Genomic DNA, 23334 nt, shown 5'->3' with positions numbered 1-23334 from the left:
TCTTTTATTTTTACCTTGTTGAGTCGAAGGTATTGGAAAGCTGTCAAAGTCCGGTCTATGGCTTTCACGAAGTTCTTCATCAAACCTAGTTTGATGTGAAGGGGTTGTAGCAGGATTTTGTGAGCCTCGACCAGAGCTGGGTGCTGGATATTCTCTCTCCAACTGCTACATTTTGTCTGCGACTCCATTTCTTCCGCAAGCAATGCAATTCCCTTGCTCGGCTATCCCACTCACATTAGAAACTCACATTATGTATTTTGTATATCCCATGGAAGTGGTCTCAATGCAGACGGAATGTTAGGGTAGAGTATTCTTAACTTTTTTTGCTTTGTTATCCTGCTGGAAAGAGGAGAAACCCAGCAGAAGTAACAGTAGTTTGTGTGGTTGTTTGGCTCTCTCCACACCATGGATACTGCAAACGTCATTGATGGTCTTTTGCCATTCAACCACTGTGAAAGCTGTGTTGTACATGTAGCACAGCATATATGCGGGGACCAAGGCTTGTCTTGGTCGCCAATCTTGCATCCGAAGTAAAGATGATATACCTTCTTGACGTGAGAAGTAATACTTTTCTTCTAGTTGGCAAATGTCACTTCCCCACAAATATAGCAAAAATTGTCCACAGTATTAACGCACTTTTGAGGCATTAGTGTTCTGTATTGTAACTAAATGGATACAATAATAGTTTTATGTAACAATAGCTTAAACTGTATCCCACGAAGTCTGAAATATTTTAAATGCTCAACCTTTCCGACTGGGCTTTATATAGTACACTAGTGATTATGTGTTGATACCTACACTGGTACTGTGGGAGTTAACATGGTGTACTGGTTATGTTGGGGTTAGGTGTGAGATAATGAGCTCAGAGGCAGTGACTGATCACATGATGGTGACATCACAGGTCCTGTAAGCACACAGCTGCTGTCTGGCTCAGATTCACACTGTAAGGCCGCCTGCAGACGAGCGGGCCGGATCCGGCGGCGAGAATTCTCGCCGCGGGACCCGACCCGAGAGCCTGCAGTGACGAGCGCATACTCACCCGCGCCTGGCGGCCCCGGCCCTTTCATGTGCCGGCTGCCGCGCAGCCGGCGCATGCGCAGACCGGAGCCGGCGGCCGGGTGAGTGACGCACAAAAATAGGTCATGCCGCGGTTTGTTTGCAGCGCGAGATTTCGCGCGGCCATCTGCATAGGAGTGCGTATTGTAATGCACTCCTATGCAGGCTTTCAGTGGCGGAAATCCCGCGGGAAATACCGCCGCGGGATTTCCGCCCGTGTGCAGGCGGCCTAAGTGTAACTGTAAGGATGTTGTTACAATCCTACTGGATAAATTTACACAGTGAAGCAGAAAATTAACTATATGAAATATCTTCAAAAGGAGAGCCAATAGGGGGCGTGGCTTGGTGAGGCTCCGGAGCAGACGCTTGAGCTCACGCTCCGTTGTAATACTGACTCCCAGCGACTTCAAAGCGACCGAGGAGAGGAGGAAAACAGCCAAAAACCTCAGTAAGCATCCCTGGCACCCGGTGATGCCAAGAAGAAAAAACACCAGAGGGAAGCCGGCGAGATTAGAGGACTTTTTCCCCGCACGTGTTACCTCAACTGTCATGGCGCCGGAGAAGCTTGCAGAGAGCGGAGAACAGATGAAGGCGAAGCTGTCCACCCGGAGCGCTGCAGCGGCAGGGGAGCCGTCGGCACACAGCGTTCAGCTGGACTTCTCCCCCGGGAGCGCTGCCTCACCTGTCAGGGCACCGGAGAAGCAAACAGAGAGCGGTGAGCAGACGGAGGGGGGACTGATTACCCGGAGCGCTGCAGCAGCAGGAGAGCCGTCGGCACACAGCGCTGAGCAGGACTTCCCCCCCCCGGGAGCGCTGTCTTACCTGTCAGGGCACCGGAGAAGCCAACAGAGAGCGGTGAGCAGACGGAGGGGGGATTGATCACCCGGAGCACTACAGCGGCAGGAGAGCTGTCGGCACACAGCGCTGAGCAGGACTTCTCCCCCGGGAGCGCTGTCTTACCTGTCAGGGCACCGGAGAAGCCAACAGAGAGCGGTGAGCAGACGGAGGGGGGATTGATCACCCGGAGCACTGCAGCGGCAGGAGAGCTGTCGGCACACAGCGCTGAGCAGGACTTCTCCCCCGGGAGCGCTGTCTTACCTGTCAGGGCACCGGAAAAGCAGACAGAGTGCAGAGAGCAGACGGAGGGGGGACTGTTCACCCGGAGCACTGCAGCGGCAGGAGAGCTGTCGGCACACAGCGTTCGGCAGGACTTCTCCCCCGAGCGCGCTACCTCATCTGTCATGGCACCGGAGGAGCTGGCAGAGAGCGGGAAGCAGACGGAGGAGAGACAAACTACTCGGAGAGCTGCAGCGGCAGGTGAGCCACCGGCACATAACGCTCCACACAAGGTCACATCAGTGAGCTTAAAATCACATCCAGGGTATCAAACACTGAGCTCACGGGGAGAGGGGGGAATCACTAAAGGGGACAAAAAGCATAAAATGGCGTCAGACATGCGGCCGTTACCCTCCCCCCCCTCCTCGCCCACTGACAGTCCAGAAAAACAAAGGCAGAAAATGTCGGACGACCCCTGCCTAACCAATTCCCTCTCACAGAATGAAACTGCCAACTCCCAGAGAGAAAACAGCTTAGCTGACCTCTCAGCATCCAACAAACCTGCATCGGAGCTGTATATTAAGGAGATCGTTATGGCGCTTCGCAACACTATTCAGCTAGATATAAAAAATATAACTTCCTATGTTGATTCATCAGTTAAAGAAGTTAATACCCGCATAGAGAAAACTGAGACAAAAATGGGAGAACTGGTGAAATCCCACAATTCCCTAATAGACGCCCATTACGACCTAGAGGCAAACGTAACCAGACTACAGCAAAAACTAACTGATCTCGAGGACAGGAATCGCCGTAATAATGTCAAGATAAGAGGGGTCTCAGAAAAAGTAACCAATACGGAGATTACGAGTTTTGTGACACGATTTCTCCGCAAAATTCTACCGGAGGTCCCAGAGCAGGAGTTAAAAATCGATAGAGCTCATAGGCTCCCTCTTCCAAAATTCCTTAAGGAAAACACTCCGAGAGACATTATTATACGCATTCACCACTTCAGCACCAAGGAAGCTCTGATGACTGCCGTTAGGAGGTTGAAAGTACTTCCAAGCCCCTACTCAGAGCTTCGCATCTTTATTGATTTATCACAGGCCACAATAGAGGCAAGGAAGGGATTCGCCAAGATAACAGTAGCTCTCAGGGAGGCTAATGTCCCTTACAGGTGGGGCTTTCCTACAAAATTGATCGTTTCCAGAGCAAACACCACACGCGTCCTCCTAAACCCCACCTCTGCTGCCGAGATGTTAAAATCCTGGGGTTTAAAGTGCCAAGATCAAACTACAACAACTCAGGGCAGAGGCGATACACGCAACATCGATATCCGCGCCAAGAAGTATGCTACCTAACTGTACCACGAACTGTATTTTGAGTCCTAGGAAAAGAGACTGTTCCCTTTACCTCGCTTAAAACTAAGCATATAGGAGTCTTCTCACCGCAAGAGACTTATCCCCACCAAATGGAAACGCAGGCGCAAGCTTGTGCAACACTTTGGTCAAAACCGTACCCTCGCTACAACAATTCTTCTGGGCACAACCACTTTGCCCGCTTTGGAGCGATGTTGGGTTGGTGGTTTATATGTTGTGCATCAACCGTTATTCAAAGAGTAGAATACCACCATCGTTTTGGGTTGACCTCAAAAGTTAGGCTACCTTATAATGTTGATATGCATATTGTTCTTATATGTTTTGGTAGTTTTTGTTTTCCGGCAGTGTCGCACAGGTTTCTTCATCCTCAGTCCCACCTCAGCAGAAGCAATCTCAAGGGAAAATGTCAATCAAAATGATGTCACAGAACGCCAACGGCCTGAACACTCCCTTTAAAAGAAACGCAGTATGGAAGGAGGCCTGCCGTATCGGCGCGGATGTAGTATGTATACAGGAGACGCACCTATTAGACACAGTCACAGAATGTCACATAAAAAATTTCCTCAGATCATACATGCATGCGCGACAAAGAAACAAGCAGGAGTATTAATTGCATTTAAAGAGTCGGCCCAGTTTAAAATTGATTCACAAATCTGCGACTCAAAGGGGAGATACATAATCCTGAGTGGATCCCTAAAAAACACACATCTCACCATAGTGAATGTGTATGTCCCGAACTCAAAGCAGATAAGTTTTTTAAATAAACTGCAAAAAAAAATAAAACGTGTAGTAAGAGGCGCACTAATTGTTAATGGGGACTTCAACCTGGCCCCGGATAGACAATTGGACACCTCATCCCGTGAAACCAGAGGAAGCAGATCCCTAAACGGATGGATTAGAGGAGCAGCATTATATGACACCTTTAGGTGTCTTAATGCATCATCAAAAGAATACTCTTTCTTCTCGTCCCGACACAGATCCTTTTCCCGCATCGATCTTAGTCTGGTGGATAAGTCACTCATTGGCTCGGTGGTCGAGGCAAATGTGGGAACAATAACGTGGTCGGACCATGCTCCGATAACGACATCCCTAGCATTTGGGATAAACCGTCAGACAAATAAAGCGTGGAGGAATAATACTTTTTTAATGAAACTTCCCAAAATCCAAAAAGAAATACATGATGAAATAAAATCTTACTTTACATCAAACGTTACGCCAGATATTAGCCCTGAGGTTCTATGGCTGGCCCATAAAGCCTACATGAGAGGTATTTTCATCAAAATAGGGGCCAAGTACAAAAGAGAAAAACTAAAAAATACAGACACATTAATGCAAAAAATCCAAACTCTAGAAAAACAACTACAAACCAAAGCTACCCAGGAATTATATTCTGAGCTATTCACTACTAGATTAGAACTACGTAAGGTGCTACAAGGAGATTTTGATAAAGAGATCACCTCCCACCGGGCTAACATTTACTCTTCAACCAACAAGCCAACAAAATGGATGGCTAATAGGGTCAAAAGAAAAGTAATCAAGGCCTCTATCCCATATGTTTGGAACTCCCAAAAAAAAGAACACAAAATAACCCACCCCGATCAAATATTGGAAACATTCCGATCATATTATAGCAGTTTATATAATCTAAAGGAGGACCTGCTAATTCCCCACCCCACAAAAGAGAGTATTGGGAAATTCCTGAATAAAATAGACCTTCCACAAATAGACAAATCTTTATCAAACACCTTAGAAAGCCCAATTACAACTCCAGAACTACTGGAGACAATCCTCTCTATGAGAAGCCAGAAAGCCCCAGGGCCAGACGGCTTCTCATCCGAATATTATAAATTGTTTGCAGACAGTCTTTCACCACATTTGGGGAACACCCTCAATTCAGTGATGTCTAAAGGAGTCTTCCCGGAGGAAATGCTCCAAGCCACTGTAGTGGTGCTGCCTAAACAGGGTAAAGAACCAAACGATCCTGCAAATTTCAGGCCAATTTCTCTGCTTAAGGCCGCCTGCACACGAGCGTTCCGGATTCCACTCGCGGATTTTCACGCGCGTATGGTACCTAAATGTGCTTGCGGATAGGTGCGGATGCGTGAAAAATCACGCGCGGATATACGCGGATGTGTTGCGGAAAAAAACGCGCAGAAAAATCCGGAAGACACCCTTATTGTAAACCCAACCCCTAGAGAACTGCCCATTCCCTGGAAAACAGCTTAAAAACCAACACCCAGACTCCGTTCTGTCCCTCTTGCTTGTGTGAGCACTGTTGAATTATTCTGGCAACATGCTTTCACCCGGTGAGCAGATGTCTTTGTGGGCATGGTTGATCCATGTAACTTTTTTCGGACGTACTGCGGTAACGGAGGAGGAAGAGCCCCCCAGGAAAAAAAGGAGGTACTGAGTGCACCCTGGCTGGTGTCTGCTGGCTGCTCTCTGGTAGATGAGGGGACTGAAAGGACAGATCTGCAGTTGAAATGTGCCTGTGAAGCTCTGCTGTGTGTTGGGACGCCTCCTACCATGCCTACTTCCTGTAGTCATAGCAACCAGTGACTCCATCCGCAGCTGCACTCCGGATGTACTGCGTGAAAAAACGCACCCATTCACTTGTATTGGAGGCTTCACGCGCATGATCCGACCAAAATTAGAACAGGTCGCAGATTTTTTCACTCGCGTGAAAAAACGCGATACACATCCGTCCGTCTGGGGACAACTGCGGATCCTCATAGGAGTATATTGGCTGCGGTCTGGGGCGGATTATGTGCCTAAAATCACGCGCTTGAAATTCTGCTCGTGTGCAGGCACCCTAAGGCCGCCTGCACACGAGCGTTCCGGATTCCACTAGCGGATTTTCACGCGCGTATGGTACCTAAATGTGCTTGCGGATAGGTGCGGATGCGTGAAAAATCACGCGCGGATATACGCGGATGTGTTGCGGAAAAAAACGCGCAGAAAAATCCGGAAGACACCCTTATTGTAAACCCAACCCCTAGAGAACTGCCCATTCCCTGGAAAACAGCTTAAAAACCAACACCCAGACTCCGTTTTGTCCCTCTTGCTTGTGCGAGCACCGTTAAATTATTCTGGCAACATGCTTTCACCCGGTGAGCAGATGTCTTTGTGGGCATGGTTGATCCATGTAACTTTTTTCGGACGTACTATAAAAATACTATATAAGTTTGGTAACGTAGTAATCGTACTGACCCATAGAATAAGAATATCGGGTCGTTTTTGTTGCACTTTGCGCGCTGCAGAAACAGGACGCACCGAAAGATGGTGGAAAGTCTTTTTTTTTCTCTCCGATTACAATTTTTAAAGGTTTTTCAGTAAATTATATGGTACAATAAATAGTGCCATTGCAAAATACAACTCGTCCCGCAAAAAAATAACAAGCCCTTATACAGCGACGTCGATGGATAAATAAAGGAACTACGATTTTTTAGGGAGTAGGGGGGAAAAAAGGAAAAAAGCAAAAAAGCTCCGTCACTAAGGGGTTAAAAGTGGGGATGGAAAAAAGCACAATAAAAACAAAAGTAAAACTGCTTGGCCACTAAGGGGTTAAAATGAAAAAAAAAGTACATTTGACGCAATAGCGAATAATACTCACGCAAGTTCTTCTGTTCTGCTTCTACTGCGTTCGTCCACGCATCCCCATAAACCTGCGCGGACAGTAGACGCCAGGATTGTTCCTTTCTGTTCTTGTCGAGGTATTCTGGGGAGTTACTGTCCCATAGGCTGGGGAGGTCCTGCATGATTGCCACAAGTTTCCCCATGTCGATCATTATGGCTTGTGGCAGGCTGGTGTCTGCTGGCTGCTCTCTGGTAGATGAGGGGACTGAAAGGACAGATCTGCAGTTGAAATGTGCCTGTGAAGCTCTGTGCTGTGTGTTGGGACGCCTCCTACCATGCCTACTTCCTGTAGTCATAGCAACCAGTGACTCCATCCGCAGCTGCACTGCGGATGTACTGCGTGAAAAAACGCACCCATTCACTTGTATTGGAGGCTTCACGCGCATGATCCGACCAAAATTAGAACAGGTCGCAGATTTTTTCACGCGCGTGAAAAAACGCGATACACATCCGTCCGTCTGGGGACAACTGCGGATCCTCATAGGAGTATATTGGCTGCGGTCTGGGGCGGATTATGTGCCTAAAATCACGCGCTTGAAATTCTGCTCGTGTGCAGGCACCCTAACACAGATACTAAGATTTACGCAAAGATATTGGCCAACAGACTGCTCAGCGTTCTCCCAGATGTGGTGCACTCTGACCAGGCAGGATTTGTGAAGGGGCGGCAGGCTTCGGACGGCGCGAGGAGGCTTCTTAACCTTATCCACTCTACAAAAATCTCAGGCACACCGGCAATCATGCTGGCCTTAGACGCAGAAAAAGCGTTCGATAGGGTCCATTGGGGGTACGCTTTTCAAACTTTGGCGAAATTCGGCCTCGGGGAGGGAGGGATTCGCGCCGTCCGGGCCCTGTACTCCTGCCCGTCTGCTAGAGTTTTAATTGATGGGGTAATGTCGGACAAGTTTGTAATATCCAACGGCACCCGTCAGGGATGCCCGCTTTCCCCCATACTATACATTCTAATGGTGGAACCGCTGGCGGAGGTGATTAGATCCTCTCCAGAGATAAAGGGTATCTCACACAGCTTTCGCCAGCATAAGATCGGCTTATTTGCGGACGATATCGTCCTCACTATGTCCTCCCCTCTGGCTTCCCTGAGAGCAGCGTACCATATTCTACATCAATACTCTAAGGTCTCATATTATAAATTTAAACATTAACAAATCAAAGATACAGGGACTCAACGTTGCAAAAGATCTAAAGCGGGCCCTTCAGGCAGAATTTTCATTTGAATGGGGTTCCGAGGGCATCCCATACCTTGGCACAACGATAACAGCAAACACCAATAATCTTGAGACTGCAAACTTCGTACCACTCATGAGAACCATTCAAAAAGAGTTAGATTACCTCTCGGGGATTAACCTCTCTTGGCTAGGGAAAATAATGACGTATAAGATGAAAATCCTTCCAAAAATGTTGTATTTATTTAGAGTTTTACCGATCCCGACCTCAAATAACACCCTCAAAAACTTACAACGTCAGTTAACAGACTTTATCTGGCCCGGAGGTAGACCGCGCATAGCCCTCCCCATCCTGTCTCTCCACCGCAGAAAGGGTGGCGCTGACATACCCGACATAGAGTTACTTTAAAGCAACAATTTTGAATCAAACTAGAAACTGGGTAAGAGGGGACGGAGCCATGGCGTGGGTGGGCATGGAAACCTCCTGCATTAATCCCCCTAAAGGGAACTTACTATTATTAGTGGCATCTCTTGCGACATCGCGTGCCCATCCCGACCTAAAAATAATATTAAAAGACCCCTCTCCAATGGTAGTGGCTTCCATGGAGGTCTGGAAGGAATTTTCCAAAAAAGCAACGACACAGGATCTCTGCAAAAAACCAGACCTCCCACTGGAAATATTAAACATATTCATACCGGACATAAATGTGGAACCTTGGAGGCAGAAGGGCATTAAAACAGTGGATATGCTTGTCACTAAAAAGGGATTGAAATCATTTACAAACGTGTGCGCAGAATTTAAATTAACGAACAGTGACATGTTCAAATACGCAAGAGTGTCGGCCTTCTTAAAGAAAAACCCCATATACAACGCTAAAATCTCCAGACTTGTCTTAGGGAAAATTACGACTCCTCCTATAAAAGGTAAATCTGATACTAGATATTTTTATGACATACTAACCGACAATACCTCCCTACAAAAAAAGTCCCATATTCTTAATTGGGAAAAAGAATTAAAGGGGAAAATACCGACAGAAGCATGGGAATCAGCATATAAAATAGCGTGCGGCTCCACCAAAGGAATGGGTATTTTAGAAACACAGATTAAAATCAACTTGAGGTGGTACTTCACGCCTAGCCTATTGGCCTCGAGATTCCATCACAGTAATGACCAATGTTGGAGAGAATGTGGCCAAAAAGGTACACTCACCCACATCTTTTGGTCATGCGCCAAATTAAACAATTACTGGACCCCAGTATTGAATCTTCTTGACAAAACACTGAACATCCGTGTAGACAGGTTACCAAAAATGATCTTACTCTTAATCGACTTAAACAAACACCCCCCAAACATCAGATATCTATTGGCCCACGCTCTGATGACGGCTAAGGCAATTATAGCTAGACGCTGGAAATCCCCTACCCCTCCCTCCTATAACGAATTTATAGACCGGATGGCGGAACAACAACTATTTGAAAAATAGTTGGCATTAAGAGATGGCTCTCTAAAGAAATACAAGGAGGTCTGGGGACTATGGAAAACAACATAATCTAAGACTGTGCGATCTGCCAAATGTTATGTTTAATTTCTGTTTTGTCATTCAAGAAGTTACCAAAAGTACATACTTAATGCAGATAATTTACCTAAGCTTAGTTACACATCGTGTGATTATTATTTCAACTTCTCGCAACCTGGGGCTCCAGGTTCCTTTCCCCTTCCCCCTCTCCCGCCCCCCCTGTACCTTCCCCCCTCCCCCCCCCCCACCTTTGCCTTCTCCCTTCTCACAAATAATAGGATAAGCGCCTTTGTGTAATATGTTATTTAGCACCTCATTTTATTGCAATTTTATTACTTGTACAATATATGTTATTCAAATGTCAATAAAAATTTAATAAATAAAAAAAAAAAAGAGAGCCAATAAAATTCATGGTCCTATTCGTCTTCAGCACACCAAGATACTGCAGATTGACCATTTTAAAGGGGTTGTCCCGCGAAAAAGTGGGGTTCAGCACTTCTGTATGGCCATATTAATGCACTTTGTAATGTACATCGTGCATTAATTATGAGCCATACAGAAGTTATTCACTTACCTGTTCCGTTGCTAGCGTCCCCGTCGCCATGGTGCCGTCTAATTTCAGCGTCTAATCGCCCGATTAGACGCGCTTGCGCAGTCCGGTCTTCTCCATGGTGAATGGGGCCGCTCATGCCGGAGAGCTGGTCCTCGTAGCTCCGCCCCGACACGTGTGCCGATTCCAGCCAATCAGGAGGCTGGAATCGGCAATGGACCGCACAGAGCCCATGGTGCACCATGGGAGAAGACCCGCGGTGCATCGTGGGTGAAGATCCCGGCGGCCATCTTGGTAAGGTAAGTAAGAAGTCGACGCAGAGCGGGGATTCGGGTAAGTACTAAACATTTTTTTTTTTTTTTTTAACCCATCCCTTGTGTTTGTCTCGCGCCGAACGGGGGGCCTATTGAAAAAAAACAAAAAAACGTTTCGGCGCGGGACAACCCCTTTAAGTAGTAACAATTTCAGTGTTGACCAGTGTAATTAGAAGCAAGGTAATATTTTTTTTCTTTATTATCTTACCTGGTAAGCATAAATTTCACATTTTTGTTATATTTGCATCTGCAAGTTACTTTATGCTTTCTACCATCCTACTAAACGTCATGAAAACCAGTTGTGTTACTAACCTATACATAATGATGATTGGTAACCTGTGCATCTCTGACCAGATCTCTGAAGAGTAATTGTTTAATGCTCATGCTAAGAAATTATTTGGAAACTTAGTTTATTGAAGTTACAGGTTGCCATAATCCTTTTTTTTTCTTTTTTTTTTTTTTTCAATGACCACAACTTTCTATAAAGTGCTTGAATAGGGACTGTGATACTTGTAGTAACATGAGTTATTGTCAATACATTCTAATGACTGCCTATGCTTTAGGGAAAAGAATTTGAGACTCGTTTAAAGGAGAAGAAGCCAGGTGACCTTTCAGATGAACTGAGAATAACTTTGGGAATGCCAGTTGGACTGGTAAGTGAATGGTAAAAAATCTTTCAAAGACCAGACAATGTAGTTCTTGTAGTTGCAATAATACAAATAAACAACCACAGAATATGTTCATCCCCAGTGGGAAGGGTTTCCCACAAAATGCTCCTATCTATATAAAGACGAAAGCCCTCACTGACTCGCCACTAATTCTCCAACTTCCCGATGTCGTAGAAGCATGAAATTTGACACAAGCATAGATTATGTCCGAAATAGGAAAAGCTAATGGGTCCCAACTCGATTATTCAATTCCAGCATAAAAGAACTAGCGTCCAAATTTTATGTACATAATCTAATTCTCTCACTTCCCGATGTCATAAAAACTTGAAATTTGGCACGAGCATTGATTATGTCATAAATAGGAAAAGTTAATGAGTCCCAACTCGATTATTCAATTCTAAGCGCAAAAGAATTAGCGTCCAAATTTTATCTACAGAATCTAATTCACTTCCCGATGTCATAGAAACTTGATTGATTATGTCCAAAATAGAAAAAGTAAAGGGGTCCCAACTCGATTAGTCAATTCTAACTGCAAAAGAACTAGCGTCCAAATGTTACGCACGGAATCTAATTCTCTCACTTCCTGATGTCATAGAAACTTGAAATTTGGTACGAGCGTTGATTATGTCATAAATAGGAAAAGCTAATGGGTCCCAACTCGATTATTCAATTCTAAGAGCAAAAGAATTAGCGTCCAAATTTTACATAGTAATCTAATTCTCCCACTTCCTGATGTCATTTTATATAAAGAAAACATCGTGTGGTTACCTCCACATGGTGTTTCCTGGGTAACGCAAAGAGCCATGCAAAATGGTGAACATATTTTTTTCCTCAGTATCTCTAAAGTAACCACAACTTCATAAGATATTCTGTGTGAACACCAGATAAACACCAGTACCAAATTAACTCGGGCGAAGCCTGGTATATCAGCTAGTATTTACATAAGCCTTAACACAAGTATGCTCTAACTGGTCTCCCTCTCGTGCATCTACTGCTGTCTGTGGTTTTAAGGGGTCAAAACTGCTGATGGACTCCCTTTTAAAAGTCACTGCTACTGATTGCATCTGCTATCTTAAATGTATTTTGTGTGATATTGAACAGCACGTGATCAATGTAAAGGATACACAGCATATTGTATATGTATCACTAATTTACCTATTCTATGCACTGGAATGTTTAAGTCATGTTTATTGCAATCCTATTTTTCAATTGCAGAATTCTCATAAGGTGCCCCCACCTTGGCTTATTGCAATGCAGAGATACGGACCCCCTCCTTCATATCCCAATCTTAAAATCCCAGGACTGAATTCCCCCATACCAGACGTAAGTTGGCTGAACAGCTCTGATCTGTATTTTAGCTTCTATTTCTATGTTCTGCAGTTACCTTAAATATTTTTTTCCAATCTTTTTTTAAAGGGTTGTTCATTTGGGTATCATGCAGGTGGATGGGGAAAGCCGCCTGTAGATGAAATGGGAAAACCTCTCTATGGAGATGTATTTGGGACTAATGCATCAGACTTTCAGGTATTAAGCCTACCACTCGCTGTATGCCTTCAAGCTTTTAAGTGGAAGGTCAATTTGTTTTTAATTTTTCATTTTGAGGATTATATGTGCAAATAAAATAGATTTATGGTATTGTTGGTTTATAGAGTAAGAATGAAGAAGAAGATATAGACAGGACCCCATGGGGAGAGTTAGAACTCTCTGATGATGAATCCTCCTCTGAAGAAGAGGAGGAAGAAAGTGATGAAGATAAACCTGATGAGACTGGATTTATTACACCAGCTGATAGGTAAGTTAATACATTTCTATACATATTAAATTCTATGTACATTTGTAATTATTCTTACAAACTTTGCTATATTTTGACTGACCTACACCTTTTAGAAGAGCCCTTTGAAAATGTACATATATTTTTGCTTGCCATTGTAATTTCCTTGAAAATTTCACATAGAGAAATAAGAATTTAGTGCAAGTACTATATATTGGTCTGCACCTATCAAAAAGCAATGAAGGAAGTATACACCTATAATAATGGGCTGTGAAACTTTTTATAGACTGGACAAACCCTTATGTAAAGCAACCCTCCAAGTTGTTCATCTGATTATTGTAGTTTATTTTTTATATTCTAGCGTATAGCTGCTATTGTTGGGGAAAGCTGGTGGTGGCCATGTCTTATTATGTGGCCACTTTTCTCTGCTCCTAAATAACGAAATGCTGTCTACACCAGTTCTTCAACTAGGGGCCTATTAGTTATTTACTGTCTTTAGGTACATCTATTTATACAGCTTTGTTTTCTGTGTCTTTCATTTTTGTGTATTTTTCTGTACTTTTACAGTGGACTGATTACTCCTGGAGGATTTTCTTCAGTTCCAGCTGGTATGGAAACTCCAGAACTTATCGAGTTGCGAAAGAAGAAGAATGAGGAGGCTATGGATGGGTAAGAGACCTTTCTGGTTTTCCTTCTTTGTTCCTAATGCTATATGTATTTAGAATGCAAATTGATTTACATTAATATGAATATTCTTTGCCTGTTTGATGATTACGCTCTCTTTGTTTTGCATCCCTTCAGTACGGAGACTCCATTACTCTTCACTGTTCTTCCAGAGAAGAGGACAGCTACCGTTGGTGGAGCTATAATGGGATCTACACACATCTATGATATTTCATCAGTGAGTAAATTGGTGCCAGGGGTTGTTATAGAATAGGAAATATATAGATGGACACAACATGTAGTGGTAGGGTTGAATGTAACTTTTTGTCTGTTGTTGGGTGGTTTTATTTAAATATAATAAAGGTTATATTTTAGGTATTGCAATCTAATAGTGCTAAAACCTGAGGGTATTTAGTTAGTTTTAGAAACTTGACAGCACTTGTTGGTTCTTGGGGTAAATGTGGTGGTGATCCAAAATAAAGTGGGGACATTTCTGCAGCATGTCAATTCTTTTCTAGTTTCCGCAGTGGCCTCTCTCCTCTGTATAGGGGGAGAAAGCCGCAGTAGAATGCCAATGGTGAAACCGCTCCAAAACCTGCGGCTAAAGGCAGAAATCTCGCAGTTTTTTGATGCAGCCATTCTGCGAGAATTCCGCTGAAATTCCGTCCCATGTGACCCCAGCCTTAAGGTCTCATTGACATCTGCTTTAGGGCTTTTCGTTTCTGTTCATTTTCAATGTTTGTTTGTTTTTTTCTCCATTGATTTCTGTGGGTTTTCTTTAAAAAAAAAAAAGAAAGGGGGGGGGGCATGCTTTTAAGTTTGCTTCTGTTTTATGTTTTATACTTTCGTCAGAAAAAAGAGCGGTTTACAGTGCTGTTTGTTGAGTTAAATAAACATGACATCGCACAGCTCCAACAGAAAAATGTAAAAAAATTGTGGCTCTCAAAATATGGCGAAAAATGGCCATTCCTAAAAACCTTTTTTTATATTTTATGAAAGAAGTAAAACCTTAAAAACTACAGTTTATAGTATTGCTATACAAAATTAAGTTATGCCATTTATACAGCAGAGTGTATTCCATAAAAATAACAATGGGGGAATTTTGTATTTTTTTTCCCCCAATGCACCCCCCAATTTTTTTTTTTTAATATTTCTCTGAATACAGTATTTAGTACAACAAACAATGCTACTAAAAATGCATACTGTGGAATGTATACAAATGCTCAAGCGTCTCTGGAAACGGATAAAAATATATAAAAAAAATAACTTTAAAAATCAGATCATAGAATTTTTGTGCTGAGAAAATAACCCCGTGAATACACATCCGTTTCAGATGTGTCCAAAACACGTATGTATAAAGCTAGAATTTGTGCTTAAACCCCTCCCTTCCCCAAAACACACACACCTATGTTCGTACAGATGCATTTTCATCTGAAACGTGTGTGAGATCATGGGGTTTTCTCATCCGTATCATTGGGAGACACGGCAAGACCTTTGGTATAGCTGATGCCACTAGGAGGCTACACTAAGCAGAGAAAGATTTCGTCCCTCCTACCAGCTAGACTCCTCCTTCAGGCACTGAAGTAAATCAGTTTTAGCTTAGTGTCTGTGGGAGGCAGATGTCTTAGTTTTAGGTCTTCAGGAAAAGACAAAGATTATGGGAATACGTGGAGGCAGGTCTCTCCCTATCCTTCCATGAGGAGGGCGAACAGTATGTTGACTATGCTGTGCTGTTGCGCCTGACACAAAGAAGAAAGGTGGCTTGAACATGTCTTAGCACAATAGATTGTAGCCCTCTAGCCATAGGGTCCCCCACCCTGGAGCAACTCCCATCCTCCGTGACGGCAAATGCCGTGGGGAACACTGCTGGAGAGAGGAATCTATACCATGCCCTGGTAAGAGGCTCAGCCTGTGGTGGAGAACGAGCAATTACGCAGATTTTCTCCACGCGCGCATGGTGTTTCTCTGCAAGAGAGGTGAGTATTCATCCTTCAAGACGGTAAGTATGCGGAAGACACAGAGGTGAGTATTGCTTCACCATCCATCCATGAGGGGCCCCCTAGTTAGGGATCCTTAGGGATATATAGAGCTTAAATGTCCGGCCCTCCCTCCCCCCTTTTTTTTTCGATTTAGGTCCCAGTTTTTGGGCCTATCGTGGCCCCTCTGGTGCTGCCCACATGAGCTCACGCAGATGGCAGGGGGCCTCGGGCATAGTGGCGTGGTATTGGCGCTGGCCACGCCCACTCTCGCCAGCGACCGCGGCTGGCCAGGGGCAAAAATCGAGGGCCCGGTTTTTGGGCCTATAAGCCGTTTCTTTCCAGCAGCCGTGGCTTTCAAGGGCCCCCATAAGAGACCTAGCAGCTCGTGGGCTGGTGGCGGCAGCTCTCGCCGGCGATCACGGACGGCAACAGTGGATTGGCAGCCACGCTGCTTCATGCCATCTGCTGTGGCCTGCTGAACTTAAAAAATTTAGTCTCTGGATTTTTGGGCCTAGTAGGCTGTGCCCCCTAGTAAGCCATGCCCACGTGACACGAGCGCTGCAAATTCAAGAGGCCAGCTATGCAGATGAGGGGCAGGCCTAGCCGATAATCACCTATGGTGCCAATGGGAGAACAGTTCATCAGCCTCAGCACTTTGCACCCTCCCCCTGGCCACCTTGCTCCTCTCTGCCACACCTGCTGTGTGCTCCAGAAGTTTGGCTGCTGCTGCATAGGAGTAGCGCCTGCAGCACAAGGTATCCAGATGCTTCAGCTGTGATCCGCCTTCTGCATTGAACCGGGTAAGCTCTCCCTGAGGCAACCTTCCCCTGCGCTGTACCTCTTTTGCAGTTGCCCTTGCAGCATACCGCCCAGTAACACGGTATTTTTGTTGCGCCATGTCCGACCCCAGTCAGGAAGGTTCTGGACTGGTTACAGCCTGAGCCATGCTTTACGTTTGCTCACAGTAATGCTATTTACATGCGGTCAATCTGAATCTCACTGTGCGAACCTCATCCCATCACGGCAGGCGCCTGTAGTTCCCACTACGGCTTCCCTTCCCGCTTCCGCTGAACGAGCGGTCTAACCCAAATGGATGCAATCCCTTCTGGCCGAGTGAGACTCTTGTGAAGTGAATGGTCACACGAGCCCAGGACCTCAGGGGTAGGTGTATCCATGTACACTGTAACTAGCCAGGTCCCTCGCGTTCTACTGCCAGTAGAAGTACTAGCTGTACAGCCCGTATACGCCTAACAGGAAGGGACTGGCCATCACTCCCTTCCTCAGGAGAAGTAATCTGGTTACAGCAAGGCTCCAGATCACCATAACTTCCAGCAAATTCGTTACTGTGAGTCTCCATATTCTGCATGATTGCTTTTTGATGCCTACACTCATCCACAACATTACCCCCTATCATACCCTATCATAGGAGAAGTAATTGTTAGTCGTGCGACTCTATTGGCGTTGCACAGATCCAGGCATTCGTGACATCCATATGCTATTTCATTACCTCCTTTTATTGGAGGCATAATGGTAGGAATGTGAGTGTCCATATTCTGCATGATTTTTCACGATGACTTTCGTCATCCACAACATTATCCCCTTCCATTGGAGGAGTCATTGTTAGTCATGCGACTATCGGTGTTGCATAGACCCAGGAAATCGTTACATCCGTACGCTACGTCATTACCCTCCTTTTTGCAGGCGGAGTAATGGTAGGACTGTGGATCTCCATATCCTGCTCAATTACTCACTGATGACTGTGGTCATTCACATTACTCCCTTCCATAGGAAGAGTAATTGTAAGGTGTGCGACTCTATGGAAGAGTAATGATAGGGCCATGGGTCTTGCTGTATGCATAAAAACTCATTTTTGGCTACTGGCAATCATTTCGTTCCCCCCTTTTCGTAGGACAGGAGAAGTAATGGGAGGACAGTTCACACAGGTCCAGGGAATCGCGGTACCCATACGCTACCTCATTACTTTACAGGTGGAGTAATGGGAGGGAAGTTGAGTCTTCGTTTTCTGCATGATTCCTACCGCATGCCTGCCATCTTTCACATCTTTACTCCCTTCCGTAGGAGGAGAATTTTTCTAGCAGTGCGACTCTCTATTCTATCACTCAGGTCCAGGCAGTAGTGACCTCCGTACACTACCTCATTACCCTCTTTTTCAGGAGGAGTAATGGTAGGACACCGAGTCTTCATATTCGGCTTATGGCTCACTGATGGCTACTAACATCCACAACATGACTCCCTTTCTTAGAAAGAGTAATTGTAAGCCGTACAACTCTAGATCTCTCTGATCCAAGCAATCTATGCACAACCTCATTACTCACTTTTACAGGAGGCGTAATGGGAGCAGTGGGTCTCTGTATCCTGCATGATCGCCGGATACAGTCATTCGCTACATTAGTTGTAAGGTTTAAGCGGTCTTGTCTACTGTCCTTTGTTTCATCTCCCCCCTCCCTTTTTTTTTCGGGAGGAGTAATGGTAGGATGGTGAGTCACAGTTTTTCGCTGGGAGCGTTTATTAATGCTTCCATCACCCACCATATTACCTATGTCTTCGAGGAGTAATAGAAGAGGTGCAACTCTTTATCTTGGTGTCTCACAGGTTTAGTCCATCTTGACAGCCATCCTCATTTTTTATTACACCTTTCTATAGGAGTAATGGTAGGACTGCGGGTCTGAGTAATCTGCATGACTACTGAAATATGCATAGTCTTCCAAGGAGGAGTAATAGTCTGTACGACTTCATACTTCTGCATCGCACAGAGCCAAGCCATCGCGACAACAATTATCCATCTCATTTCCCCTTCATGAGGAGTAATGGGAGGACAGTATTATGCATGATTTTTCTATGATGGAGTGACAGTAGATGACTACTCTCTAATTAGTATAGCATCACTGGATGCTGTCTAGGAATATACGCTATATTACCCACCTCTTGGAGGAGTAATAGTAAACTGGGCGACACACCAGTTCTCATTTTTTTGGGTATTTGCTCTCTTCCAGGAACTAATGGTGGGTCCGTGAACCAGGTCTCCGACCGTATCTACTCATTCCATAGTATTCTCACTCTTGGGAAGAGAGCTTTTAGTGACATGTGACTTAGAATCATAGAATGGTAGAGTTGGAAGGGACCTCCAGGGTCATCTGGTCCAACCACCTGCTCAGTGCAGGATTCACTAAATCATCCCAGACAAATATTTGTCCAGCCTTTGTTTGAACACTTCCATTGAAGAAGAACTCACCACCTCCCGTGGTAACCTAATCCACTCATTGATAACACTCACTGTCAGAAAGTTTTTTTTCTAATATCTAATTTGTCTCCTCTCTTTCAGTTTCATCCCATTGCTTCTAGTCTTTCCTTGTGCAAATGAGAATAGGGCTGATTCCTCTGCACTGTGACAGCCCTTCAGATATTTGTAGACAGCTATTAAGTCTCCTCTAAACCTTCTTTTCCCTGTCGTCTCCACGACGGCACCACCTGAGATAGCCTCCTCCTGGTTGGACAGGAACACACCGAGAGGTTAAAAGCTCCCCACCTTCCTCATGGACCGGAAAACCGAGGGTCTCCTGAGGAGGACCTGGGAAGCAGCTAGCCTGCTCAGACCCGGGGTGGCAGCCACTTGCATGGCTAGAACCCTAAGTGTATGGTTGGAGCAATTGGAGCTTCATATATCCAGCAAGGCACCAAGAGAGCAGATCCTGGATTCACTCCCGATCCTTAAAATGGCCACAAATTTCTTGGCAGATGCATCCGCAGAAACGGTGAAGCTCTAAGCACGAGCAACAGCGCTATCCAACTCCGCCAGAAGGGTTCTGTGGCTAAAATCCTGGTCAGGTGACCTAGCTTCTAAAATAAATTATGCTCACTCCTTTTCCACGGGCAATTTCTATTCGGCCCAGATCTTCACAAGATCCTCGAGAAAGCCGCTAACAAGAAAAAAGGTTTTCCGGAGGAAAAACGGCAAAAAAGAGACCTTTTTTCGGGCCCCAACACAGCATTCTGAACCATACAAGGGCAAGACTGACAGATGGAGATACCCTAAGGGGGGTAAAGGGAGGAACAACAGAGTCCCGAATCTTTACAAAGATCATGGCAGAGTTAGTGGCCTACTTGAGACAAAGGTCAATCTCGACAGTGTCCTACCTAGACGACATCCTGGTCAGAGTGGAATCCAGAGAACTTAGGTGAACGTCTGGCTACGGTCCTCCATCTGCTCTTGGGGAGCCTGACCTCTTGTAAACCAGGGGTAGCATGGGCACAAAGCATTCCAGACCCCTACAGAACGCAATTCTTTCAGCCTGGGACAGGAGGCAGTCCTCTCTAGGGACAAGGATGCGCATAGAGAACTCTGTAAAGATATTCCTGCGTTGAATGTCATCCGCGAGCCTGTCAAAGGGAGTTCGCCGGATTCAGAATCCGGCCATATGTGTCATAACAGACGCAACTGCCTGGGGGGGGCACATGTAGGAGACCATTTTCTACAGGGTTCTTGGCCCCCGGGAGTGAAAAACCAGTCGTCAAATTACAGGGAACTCTGGGCAGTTTGGGAGGCCTCTCAGCGGCTAGGAAATACAGTGCACAATCATCACCTAAGGAATCTATCAGACAATACCACGGCGGTAGCCCACATTCGGCATCAAGGGGGAACAGAGGATCTTTCACTGGGCAGAGGCTCGAGTCCTGTGAATTTCGGCGACACATATAAAAGGAATGCTGAATCAGAGGGCGGACTTCCTCAGCAGAAGGCGTATAGACCCTGGAGAGTAGTCTCTCTCTCAGGAGGCTTTCAAGATTCTGACGGACAGGTGGGGGAACCCAAAGATCGATCTATTCGCAACAGAAGAAAACTTCAAAGTAAAGAACTTCTCCCTCAACCATGGGATCAACCAACAGCAGTAGATGCCCTAAATCAGAACTGTGGCAGAAAACTCGTTGACGCTTTTCCTCCAATCCCTCTAATCCCGAGGGTACTCCAGTACTTCCAGTCCCAGAGATGTACACTAATCCTATTAGCTCCCTTCTGGCTGAGGAGGAGCTGGTTTGGGCTCCTAAAAAATTTAAGTGTACAGGATCCAGTCCTCTTTCCTTCTCAAGTGGACCTTCTGACGCAGGGCCTTCTAAACCACTTAAACATACAGACCCTGCCTAGCAGCATGGATTGTGAGGAATCCATATGAAAGGGGAGCAGATTCTCCAAAAGGGTAACCCAGACCTTAATATCTAGCAGGAAAACAACAACTAATAATATCTACCAGAAGGTCTGGAAAAAGTATATCCTATGGGGGCAGGAGAGAAAATCCCAGGTTTCCTCCCCGGACATCCCCACAATTCTGGAATTCTTGCAGGAGGGCCTGGATATGGGCCTTTACTCAAGCACATTGAGGGTCCAGGTAGTGGCCCTTACTGCCCTGTTTGACAGCAAACTGTCTGATGTTAGGTGGATCAGTAGATTCATGACAGCAGCAGATAGGTTGAGAACAAGAACCACAAATCTATTTCCTAACTGGAACTTAAACTGGGTCCTTAGGGCCATGTCGTCAGACCCATTTGAGCCAATAGAATTGCGCCCAATAAGAATACTAACGATAAAAACAGTCTTCTTACTGGCTATTTCTTTGGCCAGGCGGGTTAGTGAACTACAGGCTCTATCTATCCGCCACCCCTTTTTTAAAGTCACCGATACAAAGATAGTGTTTAAATCGGACCCAGCATTCATGCCCAAAGTAGTATCACCTTTTCATAGAGCATAGAACGTAGTGATTCCCTCGTTTTCTGATAACCCTAGGGATGCTAGGGAAAGAGTTTTTAACTGGTTGGACGTCAGGAGAGCAGTCCTGAAATATATTAACGCCACAAGTCAGTGGAGACGGGATGACAACTTGTTTGTCAAATTTTGCGGGCCAAATAAGGGGAATAAAGCAGCAAGAAGCTCCATAGCCAGATGGGTCTGCTTGGCTATTACAGAAGCTTATAAAGCACTAAGTAAAGAGATCTCCTCGGAGCTTAAAGCCCATTCCACAATGGCAGTAGCTTCTTCGTGAGCTGAACATAGTTCAGCATCCGTTGAACAGATATGTAAGGCCACAGTTTGGAAGAAGCCACATACTTTTATTAAACATTATAGGGTGGACGTGCAGCTAGATGAGGTTGTGGCCTTTGGCCGTAAGGTCCTCTCGGCAGCAATCCCACCCTGAAAAATTTAGTTGGTACCTCTCGGGTGGTGCTGTCGTGGAGACGACTGGGAAGAGGTACAGGAGTCTCCACGACAGCACCCGTACATTCCACCCCCCCCCCACCCCCCCAAAAAAAAAACAGAGGAGAGAATTATTAAAATAATTTCCATTTATGATGAAATAGGTAAAATACCAGTTTTGGTGATAATCTTACATTAAGCTCCTACTCCCAGCAATTCGTTAGAAATCACTGAGGAGGGTGGAGCTTTTAACTTCTCGGCGTGAGCTGCCTCCTGGTTGGACAGGAAATCTCAGGTGGTGCTGTCGAGGAAACTCCCGAAAACCCAATTATTGGCTAGGTATAATCTACCTTTTTTGCAAGCTTAACATTCCCAGATCCTTAACCGTTCCTCATAGGACATGATTTACAGACTGCTCACCGTATTGGTAACTCTTCTCTGAACATTCTCCAGTTTGTCTGTCTTTTTTTTTAAGTGGGGTGCCCAGAACTGGACACAGTATTCCAAATGAGGTCTGACTAAAGAAGAGTAGAGGGGCATAATTACTAGAGATGAGCAAGCATACTCGTTTAAGGCTGCTGCTAGAGCGAGTAGCAGTCTTTTCAAGTAACTGTACTCGCCGGAGCAGCATGCGGGGGGAGAGTGAGAGAGATCTCTCTCCTGCCATGGCTCTGTAGTCATCCGACTTATGCGTCCCTGGTAATCAGCTGTCATTGGTAAAGCTGGAGATGCTGTATAGCTACTCTGCTTCATACAGCGCATTGTAGAATGGTATCGTTCCTAGAGTAGCATCTTGTCCATGCTCGGGCATGGAGCTTCGGATAATTATACTTCCTTACTAGGAAGAATAACTCCGTCCCGTGGCAGTCTGTGTAATCTGAGCTTATGTACACCGGAGTTTAGTGGTCACTATCTCTCATAAAAAAGGGTTCATGACAAGCTTAGTTTTGTACGGGGATACTGATTAGCATTGTACTGATCTCAAATCACATAGTTCTCTGCGCTAGATTCTAAGAATTCTGAGTGATGTTGTACCTAGTGTCATACTGTACAACTCCCTCCCCCCCCCCCCCCCCATAAACGTGACGAGAAAGGGATTTTACATTAAGTTATACCAAAAATCCTGTTTTTTCCAGCACAAATTCTATGATCTGATGCGATTTTTTTTTTTATTTTTATTTTTTTATTTTTTTAAAGCTTTGCAATAGTTATTTTTAGATGTTTTCTAAGAAGCTGGATCGTTGTTACCATTCCACAGAATGCATCTTGTCCATGTGGATCCATGGGAATGGACCTTCTTGGGGAAATTGGTGAACTGGTGCATATTTTGATGTTGTATTTTAGAACATGCCACTGGTCCCG

At 45.2% G+C, this 23334-nt stretch overlaps 1 protein-coding gene across 1 annotated transcript in view; it reads left to right on the top strand.

Moving 5' to 3' along the window:
- Nucleotides 1-23334, top strand: part of SF3B2 (splicing factor 3b subunit 2) — a 61556-nt gene that overhangs the window by 29572 nt on the left and 8650 nt on the right. Inside the window, exons 14-19 of the mRNA XM_066582553.1 lie at nucleotides 11250-11339; nucleotides 12570-12677; nucleotides 12771-12878; nucleotides 13004-13146; nucleotides 13693-13794; nucleotides 13927-14026. Coding sequence (XP_066438650.1) covers nucleotides 11250-11339; nucleotides 12570-12677; nucleotides 12771-12878; nucleotides 13004-13146; nucleotides 13693-13794; nucleotides 13927-14026 — 651 coding nt within the window. The remainder of the gene's footprint in view (nucleotides 1-11249; nucleotides 11340-12569; nucleotides 12678-12770; nucleotides 12879-13003; nucleotides 13147-13692; nucleotides 13795-13926; nucleotides 14027-23334) is intronic.

The sequence above is a fragment of the Eleutherodactylus coqui genome, chromosome 11 (assembly GCF_035609145.1).
Source record: "Eleutherodactylus coqui strain aEleCoq1 chromosome 11, aEleCoq1.hap1, whole genome shotgun sequence".
Lineage (NCBI taxonomy): Eukaryota > Metazoa > Chordata > Amphibia > Anura > Eleutherodactylidae > Eleutherodactylus > Eleutherodactylus coqui.
This window is presented reverse-complemented; position numbering and strand designations above follow the sequence as displayed.